The sequence below is a fragment of the Lutjanus erythropterus genome, chromosome 19 (genome assembly GCF_056507025.1).
Source record: "Lutjanus erythropterus isolate fLutEry1 chromosome 19, fLutEry1.hap2, whole genome shotgun sequence".
NCBI lineage: Eukaryota > Metazoa > Chordata > Actinopteri > Lutjaniformes > Lutjanidae > Lutjanus > Lutjanus erythropterus.
In genome coordinates, this window is record NC_139335.1 from 32,859,454 (window position 1) to 32,879,420 (window position 19,967).

General features: G+C 39.4%; 1 protein-coding gene across 2 annotated transcripts in view; it reads left to right on the forward strand.

The window, feature by feature from the left end:
* Positions 1 to 16,955, forward strand: part of rab11fip4a (RAB11 family interacting protein 4 (class II) a) — a 33,290-nt gene extending 16,335 nt beyond the window's left edge. The window contains exons 1-13 of one of the 2 annotated variants that reach the window (XM_084743447.1): positions 2 to 216; positions 2,491 to 2,654; positions 2,851 to 3,012; positions 6,270 to 6,404; positions 7,003 to 7,038; positions 7,298 to 7,406; positions 8,509 to 8,612; positions 10,738 to 10,878; positions 12,719 to 12,800; positions 13,334 to 13,471; positions 13,546 to 13,692; positions 13,999 to 14,142; positions 14,229 to 16,955. In XM_084743447.1, the coding sequence (XP_084599573.1) occupies positions 2,524 to 2,654; positions 2,851 to 3,012; positions 6,270 to 6,404; positions 7,003 to 7,038; positions 7,298 to 7,406; positions 8,509 to 8,612; positions 10,738 to 10,878; positions 12,719 to 12,800; positions 13,334 to 13,471; positions 13,546 to 13,692; positions 13,999 to 14,142; positions 14,229 to 14,345 (1,446 nt within the window). In that variant the 5' untranslated portion in view covers positions 2 to 216; positions 2,491 to 2,523 and the 3' untranslated portion in view covers positions 14,346 to 16,955. Of the gene's footprint in view, position 1; positions 217 to 2,490; positions 2,655 to 2,850; positions 3,013 to 6,269; positions 6,405 to 7,002; positions 7,039 to 7,297; positions 7,407 to 8,508; positions 8,613 to 10,737; positions 10,879 to 12,718; positions 12,801 to 13,333; positions 13,472 to 13,545; positions 13,693 to 13,998; positions 14,143 to 14,228 lie in introns of those variants that run through there. The other variant, XM_084743446.1, reaches the window with a different exon arrangement.
* Positions 16,956 to 19,967: the final 3,012 nt, after the last annotated feature.

Consider the following 19,967-nt stretch of genomic DNA (forward strand, 5'->3'; position numbering starts at 1 on the left):
CAGTGTGCATTCACATGTGAATGAGTGAGGTGCAGGGATAGATGCTCACAGTCAAGATTTCAGCACACTGAGCCTTCAAGCTTCAGGATACAGTGGATTTTTGGATAAAGGAAGCCACATGTTTGTTTGGATGACACACTCACACATACACACACACAATGGTGTGACTTCTGGCTTGGGACTGGAGAGGAGACACATGGCGTGCACAATTGATTGGTAAGGTATGTGTGTTTGATGTGTGTGTGTGTGAAAATTGGTTCTTGGTTTCAGAACCACAGTCTAAATTTCAATGATTGAAATGCTGAAGCTTCATGCTCCATCTGCACAGGTGTTTTCACTTAGTTTGACTAATCAGACGTCCTCTCAGTGAGTGTTCAATATGTTGCACCTGTTGGGGCGGGACAGCCTCGACCTGTGGTTCTCATTAGTACCTGCAAGTTGGTGTTGGTCTTTGTGGATTCACACAGGTGTTTTGAGTCACTGTGCCGATTAAACGACCTCTGCTGAGGAGGATGTTGGGTGGAGTTACGGTGAGAACTGTTTAAAGTAAGGTTGTCTCTTTAAAATGATACAGTATTTGTTAATCAGCCTGTAGAATTAAAAGTACCATAGCTCTAAACTTTGAGATCTCAGTTCAGTCTTCTGTGCCCTACTTGAAATTTGGCTCACAGAAAAAATAAAATATTGTAATTATTTATGTAATATGATAAGTGGAACTGCCTTATAATTTTCATGTTCACTAAAAAAAACTGTTAAAATCATGATGATGTGTCTTTTGTTGAGATCTGAACCAAACAAACATGTTTTCTTTTATCTGGAGAACAAGATTGTAGGTCAGGTCATCTGTGTTATAATGCTGTTTTCTCACATTATTTCCTTTTTTATTTTTCCTTTTTTTCTTTTGCACTTGGCCATATTGCATTTTTATTGTGATTAATTGTGCAGCTTTAAATCAGACAGTGTTGAGTGACTTGTTCATTGGCCTTATGTGCAGGTTGTTAATATTGTTGCCATCAAAAGTGTTATTTTTTTATACAAGTCTTGTATCAAAGTTTATGATTTTCTGCACAATGCATTATGAATCTGCCGATTGATTTCACAATTAATCATTTAGACTGGAATATGTCAAAATATTATAAAAATTCATAATTTTCTAGAGCCCAAAGTGGCGTCTTCAAATTGTTTTTGTCCAACCATCCAAATCTCAAAGAGTTTCATTTACTCTCATAAAGCAGAAAAGCAGCAAATCCTTCCTGGCACCAGCAAGTGGCATTTATTGCTTAAAAAATGACTGAAACAGTTAATCAATTATCAAATTGTTGGCAATTAAGTTTCTTTGAATTGATTAATTGACTAGTTGGTGCAGTTCTACCTTTAGCATTACTTTATAGCAGCCCTGAACACAGCCCACAAGAGACTTGGCTTAAGGGAATAACCCACAATTCATAGCACCGTGATGTGAAAACACAGCCTTAAAATCCTTATTAAGGATGGAGGAAGAAATCCTGGAACCCTGCACACAGGGTAGAGTTTAAGGGCAAAATGTTTTGATTTTACTCCAAATACCTGCTTCAAATGTGTCAGTGTAGGTAGCATAAGCTTTAGAGAACACACCCTGTGAGAACCTGCTTTCCACTTATTTCACATTTCTCATTTACTCTTCTCTTTGTCATAGATCAAAATCTCCTCTTCATCTCAGACAAAAACATGTGTATAATTGATGAATGAAAGCTACACAGCGGCCCCTCAGTGGCCATAGCATGTCTGCGGAACTGTGTGAAAGTGTGTGCATGCTTCTACACACGCACACAAAAACAGAAACCAACCAACTCAGTGCAAAGAGGGAGGAAATCACATGTTTTGTCATTGCAGATGAAAACGGGTGTGTGTGTGTATCTTGCCCTGCTACCTTAGTTGGGTGGAGCCAGACAGGCAGTGCATAATTAATAAGGCACAGATCTGGGGCATGCTAAATCCCACTCTGTTTCTGATAAACCCACCCAGGAGATCATCCCCAGGTCAAATGCTAGACGTGTCACAAGTTAAATTTAATTCTGTTCAGGATACATTCAGTGCAGGTTAACTAACACACAACTGCACTGGAGTTAAAGTGAGACACAGAGCTGTCAGAGTCAACTATACAGGGTTCTTATGGGTGCTGGAAATCCTGTAAAATGCTTGCATTTTGTTGGCTATAGGATATAGGCATAACATCAGTATCCTCACTTAGGGTCAGGGTCAGATTAGGACTATGATTTATGATTCATATTTTCGAACAGTATGCTTCACTTTTACAAGTCAAAATGATTTGAGGGTATGAGGAAAACTCTTGAGACTTCATATCACTCTTCTTGGAGTGATGCACTCAATACTCTAAATACACAAAACAGTACAGACAGTGGGTAGAGTTTTCAAAAAATGTGAATGTTGCTACCTGCTTCTTTTTACAGTTGCTGATGTGCTAAGGTTAAATTTTCTTTGTATGTGCAGAACGGCGAGGCCAAGCTCGGCCCTCCCATTATCATGTATACACGGCCCTACCCAGAATGCAGTGTGTACGGTGAGGGCAGTGCTGCTGACGGGGAGTGTGACATGGACAGCAGCACTGAAAACGGCAACAGCCCTGACTCTTTGGACCCAACACGGCAAGACAGGTCAGTCACAGTACCAATATCTGAGGATGTATCCGAATCACATTGTTATCTGAAAGGAAATGAAAATAACGACTGTAAGACGAGAGGTTACTTTAAATCGGTTTTGATTTGAGAGTGATAATTTATCTGATTATTGAAGCACTCAGGGGATTTGTTTGTAACCAGCCTTCCTGTATTTCCTGCTATGCAACCCTAGCCACTTGATTGGCTCTGCGTCTGCATCTGTCATCTCTGGGGAGGAGCAGTTTGAGGACTACGGTGAGGGCGAGGATGTGGATTTTACTCCCAGCAGTCCTTGCCCTGAAGATGACACCCGAACAAATGGCTTCTCAGACCTGGGATCCTCCCTCCCCTCCAGGTTGGTGGCACACCCTTAATCAGTTTTTATCTAGAGGGCATTTTTCATGGCAGACATTTTGACTGTGTCCCTGTTTCATGCTATATGCTATTTTTTAGTAGGTTTATGCATGTGGCGCATTCACATTCATTGCAAATTTAAAAAAAAAGCCAAATCAAAGTCAGGATACTAAATGTTGCTTGATTTTTGAGTATTTATTCTGAATATGGTGTTATGAGTCCAAATTCCAAAGAGCAGGGAGATTTACAGGCAAAAGCAAAGAAAGCTTTATTTATATAGAACATTTCATTTCAAGTGGACACATAATGTGCTGCACAGAGAGCGAGCCACAAAAATTGCAGCCACAAGAACAGATGCATAAAAAATACTGGAGTTAAAACAAATTAAGATACAAAATGAAATAAATTCAGACCAGCAATCAACCAGTAAAATAGTAAGACATGAGAATTAAAATAATTTAAAAGGAAGAAAAGATCAATATATGAAGATAAAATAATTAAAACCAACAATTGACTAAAAAGAATATAAAAGCATGTGAGGTAAAAGAAAGAAGTGTAACTAAAATGAAATAAAATAAAACTTAAGAGCAACCAACCAGACTACTGAAAGCTAAAGGCTTGTATTTTTGGAGACCCGGGGAATAACCAGGCACTGTTCCAGACGACCTGAGGGGTCTAACTGGCTCATGTCTGGGAGACGCTGAGGTGCCAGACCATGTACGGTCTTAAAAACGAGCAATAAAATGTTAAAATCAATTCTAAAATTTACTGGGAGCCAGTGTAATGACCTGATCGCAGGTGTTACATGGTTGAATTTTCTTTTTCTAGTTAAAACTCTAAGAGCTGCATTCTGGAGTAGCTGGACTTGATCAAGGTGCTTTTTAGATATTCCAGTGAGCAGCATGTTACTGTAGTCTGGCCAACTGGAAATAAAAGTATGGACATCCTGGAATAAAAAGCTCCTGACTTTGGAATATTTCTCAAACAATCCAGTTTTACCTTACCTCACCTCATAGAGGACATTTTGACAAGTGACAGTAGGAAAAGCACAGGGGTGAATAATACAATCAGTTTCAGGCTCCCTGTGTTACCCATGCTGGCTCACTGATAGAACAGAGCCACCATTAATGTTGTTGGTAACACCTGAGCTTTTTCTACCATGACAAGTCACAACAGGCATGTCTGAGATGAGCCAGGCCAGTGCAGAAATGATTGTGATTCTTAAAACTACATTACATCTTATCTTTAAAACGCTCCAGAGACATCAGTGCCAGAGGTGAATTACCAAAGGCAATGCCAAGATAAGAGCCTGAGTCCATTCAGCACTGGCAGAGAACTGAGATGAAGCACTTGTGTTGTGAGAGAAAAAAAACCCGGTGCACATGGGTTTTACATTATGATTGCTGTTGCTGCATTAACACAGGGTTGACTACACAGCTGACATAATCACAGCACTCACCAGCAACATTCAGTGTCTGGCTGATCTGTTCCAATAGGCTTCTGTCTCTGTAAAGATTTTAAGAAAACACTTGAGTGCTATTTATTGATTGATAATATTAAACCTGTGTATTAAGAGTCATTTGAAGCTGTTAATCACATACTTCAGTGACTGAATCGTATTTTAAATGCTGTTGAAATGTGTGTCACTTTGCACTGTGCATTATGAACATTGCACATTATCCTTCACAACGTGACAACAACTCAGTAAATGCTTACAGTTTTCAGACCGAACAGGATCACAGTGTCTGTGAGTATACAACGCCCTGATCGTTCACCCGGACCTGTCATTAGCTGCCAGCCTAACACACAGTGTGGCTAATGCTAGCAGTGCTAGGAACAGCAGCAGCCTGTTTTGCTTGCAGGTTTATGCCTGTACCGAATATGTTTACATATTGCTCCAGTCAAGTAGTTTTATACATATAGTGGTTATTCTGACACAGCCAACATTCAGCCTTACAAACTGCGCTGTTTACGAGCTGTCATCTGTCCCACTTTGCTGATAACAATATCCAGGTGATTGGGGCATTTATGCTAGGTGAGAGGGGCTGCTGTCTGTTGGAGCTGCAGCACAGACTAGAGGCAGGTGGCTGATCAGCAGCTTAGCAGCAGCAGTAAACTGACATTGTACATGAATAGAATATTGATTTACCGACTAGTATTTCTGGTGCTGATTAGTGAGGGTGGTGACATTTAATCTTAGCTGACTAATTGGTCACATCCCTAGATGGAAACAGCTTCTCCTCCATTTTCTTGGTTACCAACTCCAATCAGTATAAGACTGGTTGCCTGAAAAAGCGTGACATTGACAACACCAGCATCTTTCTGAAAAAGTTCAGAGATTTTCATCTAGACATGCTCAGTGTGCCTGGGCAAAAATGTCAGAGGACCCTCAAAAAAGCCGCCTTTTCTCCAGGCGGCCACATTCTGCTGTATACACTCTCCCCTCATTGGGATCAGTTGGAAAAAAAACACAAGTGCTTAGGAAAAACCTCTATATGGACAGAAGCCCGATGACTCTACTGTCCTGACTGAAACACTTGAAAACTGTCTCCTGTGAAAACTGCCAATGGATACCTCTTTTTTTACTCTTTATTTATGAACATTTTTCACATTTTAAGAAGCAAAAAGCACAAAGAACAGGAAACAAAATAGCAAACAAATATGAGTTCTGTCCCATTGGCTAAATAAACATTTTCCACTTTTTCTCCTGTTCTCCCCATTTTTTAATTGTATGGAGTAGATGAGCCTGATGCCTGTGAATTGGCATCGCCTCTAGCATATATCCCAAACGTCACAAAAAAAAGGAAAAAAACAACCTTACTGAATCATCATAGCCCCTGTCATACACTGGTAACTAGTGCTGCAATTGATTATAAATTGATTATGAAATTAATCGCCAACTAATTTGATAATCAGTTAACTAGTTTGATCCATTTTTTAAAGAAAAATGTCCAAATTGCTCAGCTTCTTAAATGTGAATATCTTCTATTTCCTTTACTCCTCTCTGACAGTAAACTGAATGTCTTTGAGTTGTGGACAAAACATTGACATTTGAGGACGTCAGCTTGGACTTTGGGCAACCCTGTTCAACATTTTTCAACAATTATTAATCATTTTATCAAGAAAATAATCCAATGTGAAAATAATTGTTAGTTGTAGCCCTACTGGTAACATATTTTTGTCATAACCATCTGTGAATATTGTTTTCATGCTTGTGTATTTCAGTCCTATCAGTTGATGTATTGTGTGTAACTGCAGTGCTGGGCAGACTCCTCAGAAGATGCGGCAGCTGTATAACAGTGAGCTGCTGGACATCTACTGTTCTCAGTGCTGCAAGAAAGTGAATCTACTCAATGACCTGGAGGCTCGGCTGCGAAACCTCAAGGCCAACAGGTATATCGCGCACACAGACAACAACATGAAGACAGGAGCATAAACACCCAGGCTGAGTGGGAGCAGACGGTGGTGGAGAGAAGATCCAGTCGAGCTGCTGCCTCAGCATCACTCTGATTATAACAATGCTCAGATACACATAAGCCTTCCACCCAAATCCCACCCTCTTATTCATTCTTGGCACCAGACACTGCACCCACATCAAAGGGTGAGCCTGAGCTGTTGCTATAGCAACTGTATCCCAATCTGGCGGGGCGGCTGGTTGCAAGTTTTTGTGTCTCTGTGTGTGAGATGCAATACAGTCCAACAACAAAGAACTCTGTCTGTTGAAAACAAAAACACAAGGCCATCAATGAGCACTCAACTTTCAATGATTTGATGTGTTTATTATTGTTGTTATGTATATATTTTTTTTCTTTCAATCTTTGGTACTGTGAGCAGAGCTAATAGCAGCAGCAGCAGCAGAATAATGGAGAGTAGTGGCTGAAGTTGCATTAATAGTTGTAGTAGTAAAGACAGTAGTTGGCTTCTTAAAAACAGAGAATGAAAAGCTGTTACTGTTTATTTGTGTGTGACTCTGTTTCTCTCTTTGTTTCAGCCCTAATCGAAAGATTTCCAGCACAGCGTTTGGACGGTGAGCCACCTGACCTTCCTACTAATGACCCATTAAATGAAAATACTGCAGTGAATCTGCATTTGCATAGAAAGAGGAGGGGGGGGCGTGCAGCCAATCACTTGTAACACGATGATGAATGGACTCCTACAGTATAATGGGAGAGCAGCTTCAGAAGCTGGCACAGTCTGTGTATGATCATCATCATCATCGTGTAGAGTGGGTAATGATGTCCTCTGACCATGCTGCTGGTCTCTGATGTGTCCTCTCCTCCCTGCAGTCAGCTGTTCCAGGCCAACCACAGCGTGTTCGGGTCGAGTCAGGGCAGCAGCACAGAGGATCTGTTCACAGACAGTATCGACTCCTGCGACCTCGACATCACAGAGAAAGTACAAAGACACACACACACACACACACACACACACACACACACACACACACACACACACACACACACAAAAAAAAAAAAAAAAAGTGTACGCAGTTATTGCACATTTTGGAAAAAGTCAGTTTAAATTATTAACCCAATTATTATGACCTGTTTTTTTAAAATCCACACCCACTTTATCAGTTTCTTCTGCCAAGTAGTGTAAATACAGCTTGAATTCCTTGGATTCATGGACCCAACAGTCCTGCTGATTCCATCCCGGGCTTGGGATTTAATTATTTAATTGACTAGTAGAGACAACAAATTTTAAAATATTGCCTCTTACAGCTCTTTTTGACTTGGTACCAGCTTAATGGATACATGCTCGTCTTGAGTCGAGTGTCTGTACAACAGTGAAGAAACCTCCTATAAATTCTTCAAAATAAAGGTCAACTTAACTTAACAGTAACTTAACAGTAACATGACTCCTGTACAGCTGAAAGTGCACATGAAACAGTAAAATAAAGCAGATAACTGAACCTGCATATACATGCTAATTTTGGTGTAAAAATATTGTTAGTTGAACTTTGATATTGTGCTATTTTAGTATTATTGGTACAGTTTTGTATTTGGTGCTCCTTCAGTAAAAACAAAAGTTAAATTTCATGTTTTTCCAGGTGGATTATTTTAGCAAACAGAGACTATATAAACAAATAATAAATAAGTGAATTACAAAATTCTTATAGCATGTGTGTTGTTCCCTGCTCTTTTTAATCTGACTCTGCAGAGGATGACAGAAACTGACCTGAATGACCTTGTCTCCTCAGATTTTGAGGGGAAATGCTGACATGCTGGGCACCACACGTGTGTGCTGTCATGTTTTAGCCTGTGGAATAAAAGCAGGAGACAATCGGACAGCTAACTGAACCTCTTGACCTTGTCTGCAATGAGTTGCAGCTCCATGATTTCCTGTCAGGAGGAGCTGCCACTTAGCGTACCTTATAACAGGGCTCAGATGTTAGGAAGACACAAAGTATGCACAATAACTGCTGCTCATTTCCAACAGAAGTCTCTGACAGTACATGTGTGGTGAGATGAGCTAAAAGCCCGAATGTCTCTCTCAGGTCAGTTATCTGGAGAAGAAGGTGACAGAGTTGGAAAGTGACAGTTTGGCCAACGGTGACCTCAAGTCTAAACTCAAACAGGAGAACACACAACTTGTACACAGGTAGGAAAACACACACACACACACTTTATTTATTCATTTCTATATGGGCATATGCTATCAGGAGACACATCAGGTGTCTGTAGCCAACAATGGTATTTGCCCTTTGGATGATTGGATGAAAAATTGATGATAAAGTAAAATTTAAATGATCTACTATCAGATTAAGATCTGAAATATAACAGATACAGTGTCTACATCAGCAAGTTAAAGACTTTTCAATGCCAGTGTTTAATGAAATTCAAGGCCAAGGTTGCAGTTAAATTAAACTTAATATGTGAAAATATAGGCATCGTCTTCTGAGTAAATACATATTCTCATTTCAAAATTGTAAGTGACATGAAGTGACAATAACTGGTTGAGTTTAAAAAAAAAAAATCCACCCAAAGATGTCTCGGAGCACTTTCCAGATCGACTATTTAATATTTTGCAAGGCTTTTTATTAGTAAATGTGAATTTAAGACATTTTAAGACTTTTCTTAAGCCACCTTGTTTTATGAGCATGCTACCCAATATTAAATGTGTTGCAGTGGATATAAAGCTTTGATTGAGGAGAAAAAAAACACATTTAATATTGTTTAATTTAAGTATTTTTTAATAACAATTAATTGATTAATGTCACCAATTACCAATTAAAGTACTTAAAATTTGCATCCCTCATTTGTGTGGCTATTTACTCCTGCATAGCAGAAACAAACTTTTCTTCTTTTCTAAACCTAAACAAGTAGTTTCGTTCCCTAACCAAACTGTGACTGGCAATTGAAAATAATCATTGGTCACCCATTAATCCAGTACCGTCTCTTGACCATGACTTTGTCACTTTTTAACTTAAACTACAGGGCTGGGTGTGAATAGCCAAATAGTGGTTGTGTGACTATTCTTCGCTGTGATGACTTCAGACTGTCCCAGTGTCATGTGGATTGTTGTGATAAAAACATTCTTGTCATCAGCACTGAAAAGACAGGGGACATTATTTTTGGCCTTCATCCTGATTGTCAGCTGCCTTCTGTGACAATTTACAAAGAAGAAATTGAAGAGGTCTCTTCTTACAAATACATGGGAGTTAAGAAAGATGTCATCCTATCATGGACTCCTTATAAAATTTACTTTCAGTGTAGAGGCAGATCTTTTAGAGCTAGTAGCTAACTTATTTTTCTGTTTTTGTATATCAATGATTCAGAGAATCATGCAATGTTGCTGTCATTCTGTCAACCTCATCGTTGAGGATGAGAAGTTTCCAGCAGTCCACACTCAACTTTTTGGCCATTTTGAGCAAAACATCAGGGTACTCTCAGTGCACTTCGTTCTGCTGTAAATGTCAATGTGAACACATTTAGGCACTCAAAGTGAACTGTAGTACCTAAATTGAGATACATCAATTGTTCACATGCGATTTGACTTGTAACCTATTTTACCTGTTTTTCAATCTGCCTGTATGATGTGAATTTGTCACATCTGAAGTGGTTCTCCACGTGTGAAATCTGTCTCTCACGTGATAAATTCACATGTGCTTTTTTTGTAAGACTAAGCCAGTATTGTGTCTAATGGTTTGCTCTGTTATGAAGGTCTATAGACTGTTATGAAGGTCTATAGACTGTCATGTCTGGCGTGTCATAAGTCCACAATCAGCAATGTTGGTGGTACTGATTGTTGACAGCACATCCAAACTCACCACTTTATCTGATTATTTTCTGCCTTCAGATGGGGTAGCATTTACCGTGGGAGTCAGCTAGCACTGATCTTCACCATGTGTTAACTTTAGTTTCTCTAAATGTCACGTCCTTTCCTGCTGACCAGGTCCTTCTCTGTGAGTTTTAGCAGCTTCAACATGTTTTCCTTAAGCTTTCGAAGGTTTAGATGTCCTAAAATCGGTTTCAGTTGGATATTCAGCGTGCAATCCATTCTGTTGTTTACATCCTAGTATCTCCATAATGGCCACATTTGGGTTACTGACCAAACTGTGGTGTCTGTGCAAAAACTATATATAACCTCATCTGGAAATCCTATAGTTTTATCAAACCCAATCTGATGCCAGGTTTATTGCCACTACATCAAACAATGCAGGTTTTCACAGTATCTTATGTTGCTGTTTTGCTGTTTTCTCACGCTTTCTTTGTTTGCATCCCAGGGTGCATGAACTGGAGGAGCAGGTGAAGGATGCAGAGGCGAGGGCAGATCAGAGTCTGGAGGAAGAGACCAAGAGGCACCGGGAAGCTTACAGCAAGTTGGAGAGGGACAGAAACCTAGAGATAGACCTGCTCTGTAACAGGTAAACTCCTCAGCAACACACTGCAAAGTCTAATTTTCATCATCACCCAAACCGGGAAAGATGCTGCTGCTGGCTTGGGTTAGGACTGCTGGTCAAAAACAAATACAACTTAATTAAATAAAGCTGTAGCAGGGCAGTTAGTGTCCAAACTGCACACTGCTGCCTCAGACCACCACAGAATGAAGAGGCATATAATGCTTGACTTTAAAATGCACAAATGCTCTTTATCTGTCTTTTGCTCCTCCTTTGTCTCTGAAATGATCACGTCACCACTTCTTCCATAGAACCTAACAAATGGTTTTCAAGGACTTTGAGAAGCAACATTCCTCATGACTTTCACTTGTCAGGGCCAAGTAACACATTCGTTCCTTCCTTGTTCTATGGTGGATGGTTATGTGTGCCAACAATTTACACAGTTTCTTTTCTCAAACTTTAAAAACTGAAGCACCTTGGTAGCCAAATGCTTACAGTACATGCAGCATAGCCACCGCAACATCTGTGCCTGGTGTCCAAAAAAAGGCTAAAATTCTCCTGGTAAAGTTTTAAGTATATTAGATTATTGGTATTTTGATTAGAGAGCATTTAGAGAGCTTCTCCACAGAGATGCCGCTACAGTAGTGTTGTCACTTTATCAATATTCATAATATATCAATATTCAATACCATTTTCAATACCACTGGAACAAAATTTGACTGAACATTGAGGGCATAAAAAAGATAGGTGGGTTTCACAACAGCCATTCACAACGCAGGGGGATTTTATAACAGACAACACAGTACAGAGAGATCTTACAACAACCAATCATAATACAGGTGGTTTTTACAACAGCCAGTCACAGCAAAAGTTTAGCAGTCAAGTTGTGTAGTGTCAGTCTTTGTTACAGCATGTTAATACCAAATGCAAAGTGAATTTTTCACATGCCGCAATTACATACAAAGTCAATGCAAAGACAGGAATAGACACAAATTTGTGCCAGGTGACACAAATTGTCCTCCCTTAACCCTGATTGATCCAAACTCCATTCAGAAAGTAAAGCATTTTAAAAGTTGTTTGCTTGTCGTCTTGCTGACAGACCTGACAAAGCATGAATTAAGACTTTTTTCAACTTGGCACCATGGTGAAATTATTTCGGCTACTACTGTAGTAAGCCAGATTAATTCATTTATTTTGACACAATAATTATGAAACTGCCACTCACCAGAGACAGATGGACCGGCATGCCACAGGGCAGATGAAACACTGTAGCCTGTGTCCATCTGAGAAATCATGGCACTGATCTTCACAGACAGATCATCAAACTGCTCCCTGGTCAGTCTCAAATGGTGCTGGAAGTGCAAACACAGCTCCTTGAGAAGGCAGTGAAATTCACCATGTGCCTTATGTTATGAACTTAATGGCTTTTGGTTTTCTGACATATGTGGGACTTCTGCAGCAGGTACAAGGCAGCAGTACTGGTTATTCTGGCCGTGGTTTATCATGGAGAGAAATGGCAAAAACAAACATTGGTGGTGTCTACATAGAAGTAAGCCCACTGTCCTTTTTTTTTTTTTTAGAAAAGAAAGTTGAAAATTGGCTTTGCATTTGGAATAACATGACTTTAAATGGTATTGCCACTTCGATCATTTATTTAGTAAAAATGAGCTTGTACTGTAGGAATTATAAGTTCCAGGTCGGTGGGATACTGTGCTGAACCTGTGTGTGTGTGTGTGTGTGTGTGTGTGTGTGTGTGTGTGTGTGTGTGTGTGTGTGTGTGTGTGTGTGTGTGTGTGTGTCTCTGTGTGTGTGTGTCTCTGTGTGTGTGTGTGTGTGTGTGTGTGTGTGTGTCTGTGTGTGTACACAGGGTGCAGCAGTTAGAAGAAGAGAACGGAGAGATGAAGTTAAATGTGTGCAGACTCAAGTCTCAGTCTGAGAAACTGGACCAGGTGAGTGTGATTTACTACAAGAATAATTCAGTTTTTTGTAACTTCGGCCAACATTGTAGTCACCAAGTTAAATAGAGACATCCTCAACAAAACCCAGAGGTCAGTCACACTTACTGTGAACAGAATGTGAAAGTAGTCTCCAAAGTCTCCACTGTAAACGTCTGTCACAGTTTACAGACTTGTTGTATTTCAGCTTCTCAAATGTTATTTTTAGTTCTCTATGACAATAACTTGAATATCTTTGGGTTGTGTACAAAACAAGACAGAGGACGTCACATTGGGCTTCAAGAAACACTGATCAGCCGTTATTCATCATTTTCTGACATTTTATAGACTAAACAATGGATCAATTAATTGAAAACGATCGACAGATTAATAGATTATAAAAAATAATTGTTAGTTGCAGCCCTAGTTATTATAACTAAAAGAAATATTTGTACTTTTGGCAAATATATAAGAATGAGACTGAAATTGTAATAAGGTAGAATTATTCTCTCTCAGTGTGTTTGGTTGTTTTCCTCGTTCCTCTGCAGGAGAAGCAGAAGATGACAGACAAGCTGGAGGACACTAGTCTGAGGCTGAAAGATGAGATGGACCTCTACAGGAAGATCATGGACAAGCTCTGGCAGAACCGCCATGAGTTCCAGAAGGAAAAAGAGGCCATGCAGGAGGTGAGGCATTGTAGGAAACAGAAACGTTACACGACAGATTAGCAGTTCCAGCTAATCTGCACATCTTTCTGCAGCTGATCGACGACCTCCGCCGGGAGCTGGAGTACCTGCAGTGTTTTAAGATGGAGATGGAGCATCCAGGAAAGGGCAAGGGCCTTTCAGAGTACAACGCCAGGACCAGAGAGATCGAAATGGAACATGAAGTCAAGAGACTGAAACAGGTTTACACACACCCTTTCTGTTCTCTGTTGGTGTAGGTTTATCATACTGTACTGGGTGCTTCAAAGTACAGAACGCACACAGAACATTTAGGACTGGTTTCACAGAAAGGGATTAATTTAAGACAGGAGTAGGCTTTAATCTGTACTAGTTAAACTGGGATATTTCAGTAGCTTTCATGAGCATGGCTTAAATTTAGTCTGAGACTGCTTAGACCTGAGCTGGGTCTCAATTCAGATACTTCCATTAGTACACTGTCATAGTGTGAATCCCCTCTGAAAGTAACTGTTGTCTCTTTACGTTGTCAGGAGAACCATAAGCTGCGGGATCAGAACGACGACCTAAATGCTCAGATCCTCAGTCTGAGTTTGTACGAGGCTAAGAACCTGTTCTCCTGTCAAACCAAGGCTCAGTGCCTGGCAGCTGAGATTGACAACGCGTCCAGGGACGAGGTCAGTCTGTTGCTGGTTGATGAATAATGCTGACATTTCAGTCTGACTGCTCCTCTAATGCATTTCTCGCTCTCCACCTCCCTCAGCTGGTCGATGCTTTGAAGGAGCAGGAGGAGATCAACCTGCGTCTGAGGCAGTACATGGACAAAATCATTCTGGCCATTCTCGACCATAACCCCTCCATCCTGGAGATCAAGAGTTAAACACCACGCACATCCTCATAATGCTGTTGTTGTGGAGCTCTTCCATCACCTCACTATGAGCTTGTACCTTTAAAGTTATAATCCTTAAGATTTCACTCCTGGTTGAGTTGATGACACCTGTGGTTACTGTGGAAATGGCGAGTTTAAAGGCTCAGTATGCTCTACATTAGATTCACATATGGGCACAACATCTGTCTGTACTCTGCGCTCATTTCATTCATACTTCTGCACGAAAGTTTACAGATGAAGAGGAGCAGTACCTCCAGTAGTCGTGGGCAGTGTAGCAGCATAGCCACTAGTTCACATGATATGACCACAAGACACGACGTTTTAGTTTTAAGAACTGTAAATGAGGTTCATCATCAATTAGGCAGTGAAATGGAAACGGCTCCACATGCCGTGATGCATTTAATGGCCCACAGACCACCTCAGTGTACAACACTGCTTCATGATTACAACCTCCACCAGCATCGCCATGTTTGTTGTCAGAAACTTTTGAGTCTTTGTCGGGGTTGATTCTGAGAGGCAGCCTCTCGTGGATGGATTGCTTAACGTCCATGCCATCATAAAGGACGCATGAAAGTATGTAGGCAGAAACTGCTTATATGGTTTAAAACGTGCATATCTATTTTTATACATAAAGGGAACATAAATGGGCCTTAACACCACTCTTTAATTACCTGTTTTGCCAAAAACAGAAGAGCGGCTGGTGTATCTGTCCACAGTTCAGCTAAACAGACTCATGTTGTTTAAATGAAAAAGTCAGTCAGTAATTGGCTCTCTTCCATTTAGCCGTGAACAACAGCCATCTGATTTCTTGCTAACAGTACAAGTAGTTACTCCTTCTAATACTTAAAACTGATCTGCTGTCAGAAAATGACCAGATCTTGTTTTGTTGACGCATTTTTAATGAATGACTGGAATTAGTGTTAATGTTTTCTGATATCTCACTGCAGAAGCTGTTCCACGTTTCACTTTTAATTTGAGCTAGCAACCTTAGGAAATGTCAGGTGAGGCTCAGCAGTGGATTAAACCATCTGAGTGCACAGAGGCTGATAACAATCAGATCAAATTACAAACTGTAACACTGGGTTACACACTGCATCATTTCCTGTGAATCCTTTATGCATGTGAAGGCAGTTCTAATCAGCACTGGAACAGCTAACCCTGCCACAACCAACCGAGGCTGCTGCATAAACAGGCTGATTTCATGTCAGTTTTAAGGATTATAACTTTAAACTCGAGCCTAAATTATGAATGTCCTAAATGTTGTCACTACTTATGACTGAAACTGTTGCTCACAAATGTAGTTAATCGGGTGCACACACACACATACACACACACACACACAAACACACACGTATAGCTACACCACTACAGCAGATAATCGTTATAGCCACAAGAACCAGACACTTATTAATGAGGCAATCTGTCAATCACTGTAGAACTACTGTGCCATATTTAATCTACCCACCAGTGTTTTATAATTGTTTATTTGAAATGTGGGGTCTGGAAAATATTTGGGAATACACACAAAAAGTATTTTGCTGTTCACTTCATTTCTTGTAAACACAGTACTAATTGTTCAATACAGAGCTCTATAATTATTGATTTCTTACTGGACTGTCCAGACAAAAACAGAGGCTTGACTTAAGGAGTGTAGGACACAAAACAAACAACTAGTGATTTAAAGGGTCCATAACAGTGATATGCATGTTTTCTACAAAGTATTTCCAAAATGTCCATAATGTTTAGAATTTAAAATGTTTCAGTTTCCATCATTTCATGATGATATGAAAATCAATTTGTAGAAACTGTAGAGATATACTTGAGTTGAGTATAAATGTGAGCATTGTTTTATTGTTGTTGAAGTCATAATATTGTGTGGTGATGCTGAGCAGACACCCAAACTAACATCCCAGGATAAATGCAAGTTGATTTTCACGCCGTTTTGGAATGAATGGAAACCAGTGGAAGCATAAATTGTAAAGGAACTCTTAATGGAATAGTTCAAATTTTTGGGAATTACACTTGGAAGATGAGACGATTGATATCAGTCTCAAGACAAGGATGTGGTTAGCTTAGCTTAGCATAAAGACTGAAAGCAGTGGGAAACAGTTAGCCTGGCTGTAAAAAGCTCAAAAATACTCCTCTAAAGCACACAAGTGAACACGTTGCATCTAGTTTGTTTCATCTGCGGAAAAACAAAAATGTAAAATATCAAAAAGTAGTATCCCTCTACCCAGTGTTTCTGAGCAGCATCTCCATCTAGTGCAGAGGATGCTGAACTACATCTTTAAAAATGGTCAAACAAAGGATTTGCATTATGTACAGAACATGCATAAACACTGACATGGGCCTTTCAGGTGACACACACTCTCCATTTTTAGCTTAACCATATGATTTGGCTGTCTCTATGCAGCTGAATGTCTACATGATTAATATATGCTGTATGCTACACCAAATCAGTTAGTCAAAATGTTAATGGCAGCCTGTGAGGGACAATTCAGTGCTGTGTTACAAACATTTAACTAGGATGGGTTTTTGATGAGTACTCACATTAAGGTATTTAAAAGTGCCAAGATTTAAAATAAATGTGCCAAATCTTAACATTTGACTGTTTACATGCATAGAAAAATGAAGTGATAGTTGAAAGGCATCATACTCATACAGAGTTGGACGGCTCACAAATGTAACAAATGTGTCACTATGAAATCTGTAGAGCTAGAGCTGGAAATGTTGATGCGTTGTGTAGAATCTGAGGCCATTTGAGTTTACTGTCTACATGTCAGCAGAGTTGCTGCAGTTTCTCAGCTCTATAGAAAATTGTGACCACTAGTAGTGTTGTGGAGCAATGTTTTTTTTGTTGGTATTCTACATGTGCACGAGCATGGGCTGGCTCGATTTACATCCTGCTGTTTGCTATAATACGCTGTCCAATGTACTGTAGGGAGCAAAGGAGAAGGGGAAGGGGAAGAAGGATCCACACTGTGTGTTTTGGTGACCCTAAACAAGAAAACTCCACAGGCCACCTTTAAAATGAAACTTGAGTATTTTTCAACCTCGACTCAGTTTTTCCACGTTGTGTGTCTAAGTAACTAATGTTGACATGTTAGTTCTAACCTGCGTTCAAATTACACAGCGGCTTATTTTCCGGTGCACACTGCCACTAAAACATGTCACATGCATGTACATAGATAAAAGTGTGCAGCAGTGAGGTCAATCGCAGGCAGTTAATGTCAATAACATTTAATAAATGCTACGTAAAAACAACATAAGATTACTGTTCAAAATGAAAGAAATTTCAGAGCTAAATAAAAATTTAAAAATCATGAAATTCACCTGGTAGACAGGCTGTTCTTTTCTGACCCTCATTCACATTCCTTCAAGATTTACACATCACGTAGTAAGGTTTAGTAAAGTTGTTTTTTAACTCCAAATAAAGAGAATTCTTGTGCTGTTTAAATAAAAAAAGAAACCATAAATATAATCTGTAAGACTGTAAATGAGCAATATTTAGAGCTCCTGGTAAATGTCTCAAAATAAACATTTCAGGGGAAAAGGACATGAGCTCCTCCATAATTCTTATTATGGTTCTAACATGAGAGAGGGTCTAACACCAAAAACACTAAGTAACCAATCACAGCAGCAGTAGACCAGTGACTCCTGTGTTATGTGACATAAAATTACTGTATTTGTCAGTGGAGTCTGGTGGCTATGAAAAGAGTCATAAATTGGCTGTCCAGTTAAACAAAAAGGTCCATCTCTGTAGGGGTAACAATCTGAGCCTGCCGGTGGCACCACTTTCAGTGCATGTATTTTGACATTTCATGATTGCCCATAAATGTTAATTGCAGCTATTTTCACAGCTGACAGCTGCAGCTGTCTCACTCAATACTGGACCCATTTCAAAAATAGTCACTCAGAGACAAAAACATGAGGAAATAGGGTCCAGGTTGAAAAATCACAAAGTCTGTATTAAACTTTGCAGTGTGTTTGGGAAACACTTTATTCAACCTATGTTGTAAATGAATCTCACTTCAAATAATTTAACCTAATAATTAAACTTAACCTAATATTTTATCACACATACTTACACACAGTGTGACGTAGAAAAGAAGCACCAAAATGGTATTCCAAAGGTGTCACAGCGAGGAGCGCAGCAATGAGCTGCTATAGTCAGCACTATATTAAGTTACAAATGAAAGTATTGCTTCATTGCACAGAGTGTTCGTTTTTTTTCATTGGTTTGTTCTTTCACTGGTTTTCTGCATTTGCATACGAGGTATGGAAAAAATATTGAAGCAGTCCAGCTATGATTTAGTCCACTGTTGCCATTGTGAGCTTATTTTATATTGACATTTTTACTTTATGACACAGTATTTGTGATTTCATACATTGTAAATGTTGTACAGAATCTAGTTACTATTTATGTGCAAGTCATTCCACTTATTCAATCAGTCTCTTTGAGAGTTTTGACACAAAAAAGGAAAATATGTGTTGTAGATTATAATATGAACTCAATAAGACATAGCACACTTAAAAGTGTCATAGCCAAAGTATTTACCTGGAATAATGATATTAAACATAAAGACAAAACAGTTTGTCACAACGCACATGTGTTCACTTTCTTTTACTTGTGTATTGCACATGAAATTATGGGTGACCATGTTATACAAACCAGATGTGTAAATAAAATTCATTTGCTTTGGCATGACAAAGTTGGCCCTGATTATTTGTTGTCTCTCCTTGTGGCACCCAGAAAGTCCAAAGTAACTGTGATTTTACTGAAATTATTTGAGCAGCAAGAGGCAAGCAGGAAGAGTTCAACCTTTTATTTAAAAAAAAACATCTGTACATGTATTTACAATGATTCCTGGAAAATGTGAGTCAGAAAGGCAAAAGGTTTAAGTGCATGTGTTTAAAATCAGCAATAAATGGATAAAATGATTCATACTTTTCTCACTTCTAAGCTAAAATGATCAAGGTTGTGAGCGATGACCGAGGCAAAAGTTTTATCTTCTCCACAGGCTTTCATTCACATGCACCTACTATGATGTGTTGAGTCACTCCCGCTGCTTGTTGGCTAATTTCACTGTAGTTTCAGTGTAAGTAGTTGCCATTATCACAGGGAACATATCCTGTACAGGTGACTGCTTACTGATGTACAGCGGTTACAGCTGGGAGCAGTAAAGCTTAGGTATGAATCTCAGTGAGATGAATGCATGTGCACCTTTTTGTCACCTGGAATTGTCAGATAGCTATCCAATCCTCCCAAGATGCATAACGTTAATAATAGTAAATGGGTAAAATGAAGTACTTCGTGCGACCTCAGCACGCCTGGCTAATCACTGTAATGTTGAGTTGCAGATGACTCAGAGCTCATAAATGTCTGACCTCTAACTAGAAAAAAATACCACAGAACATCACTCAAAGTCAGAGTTCCTACTTGCAAATTCAGGGCAAATCCATCTACCCAAACTTCACAAAGAAGTCATTATATGACATCACACAAGAAAGGCAGCAACCATTGACGCCTAAAATAATAAAACACAGATATATAAAGTAAACAGCTGTAAAACAAAATGTATAGTGGTGTCTGTTACCTCATGCATCGTTTTC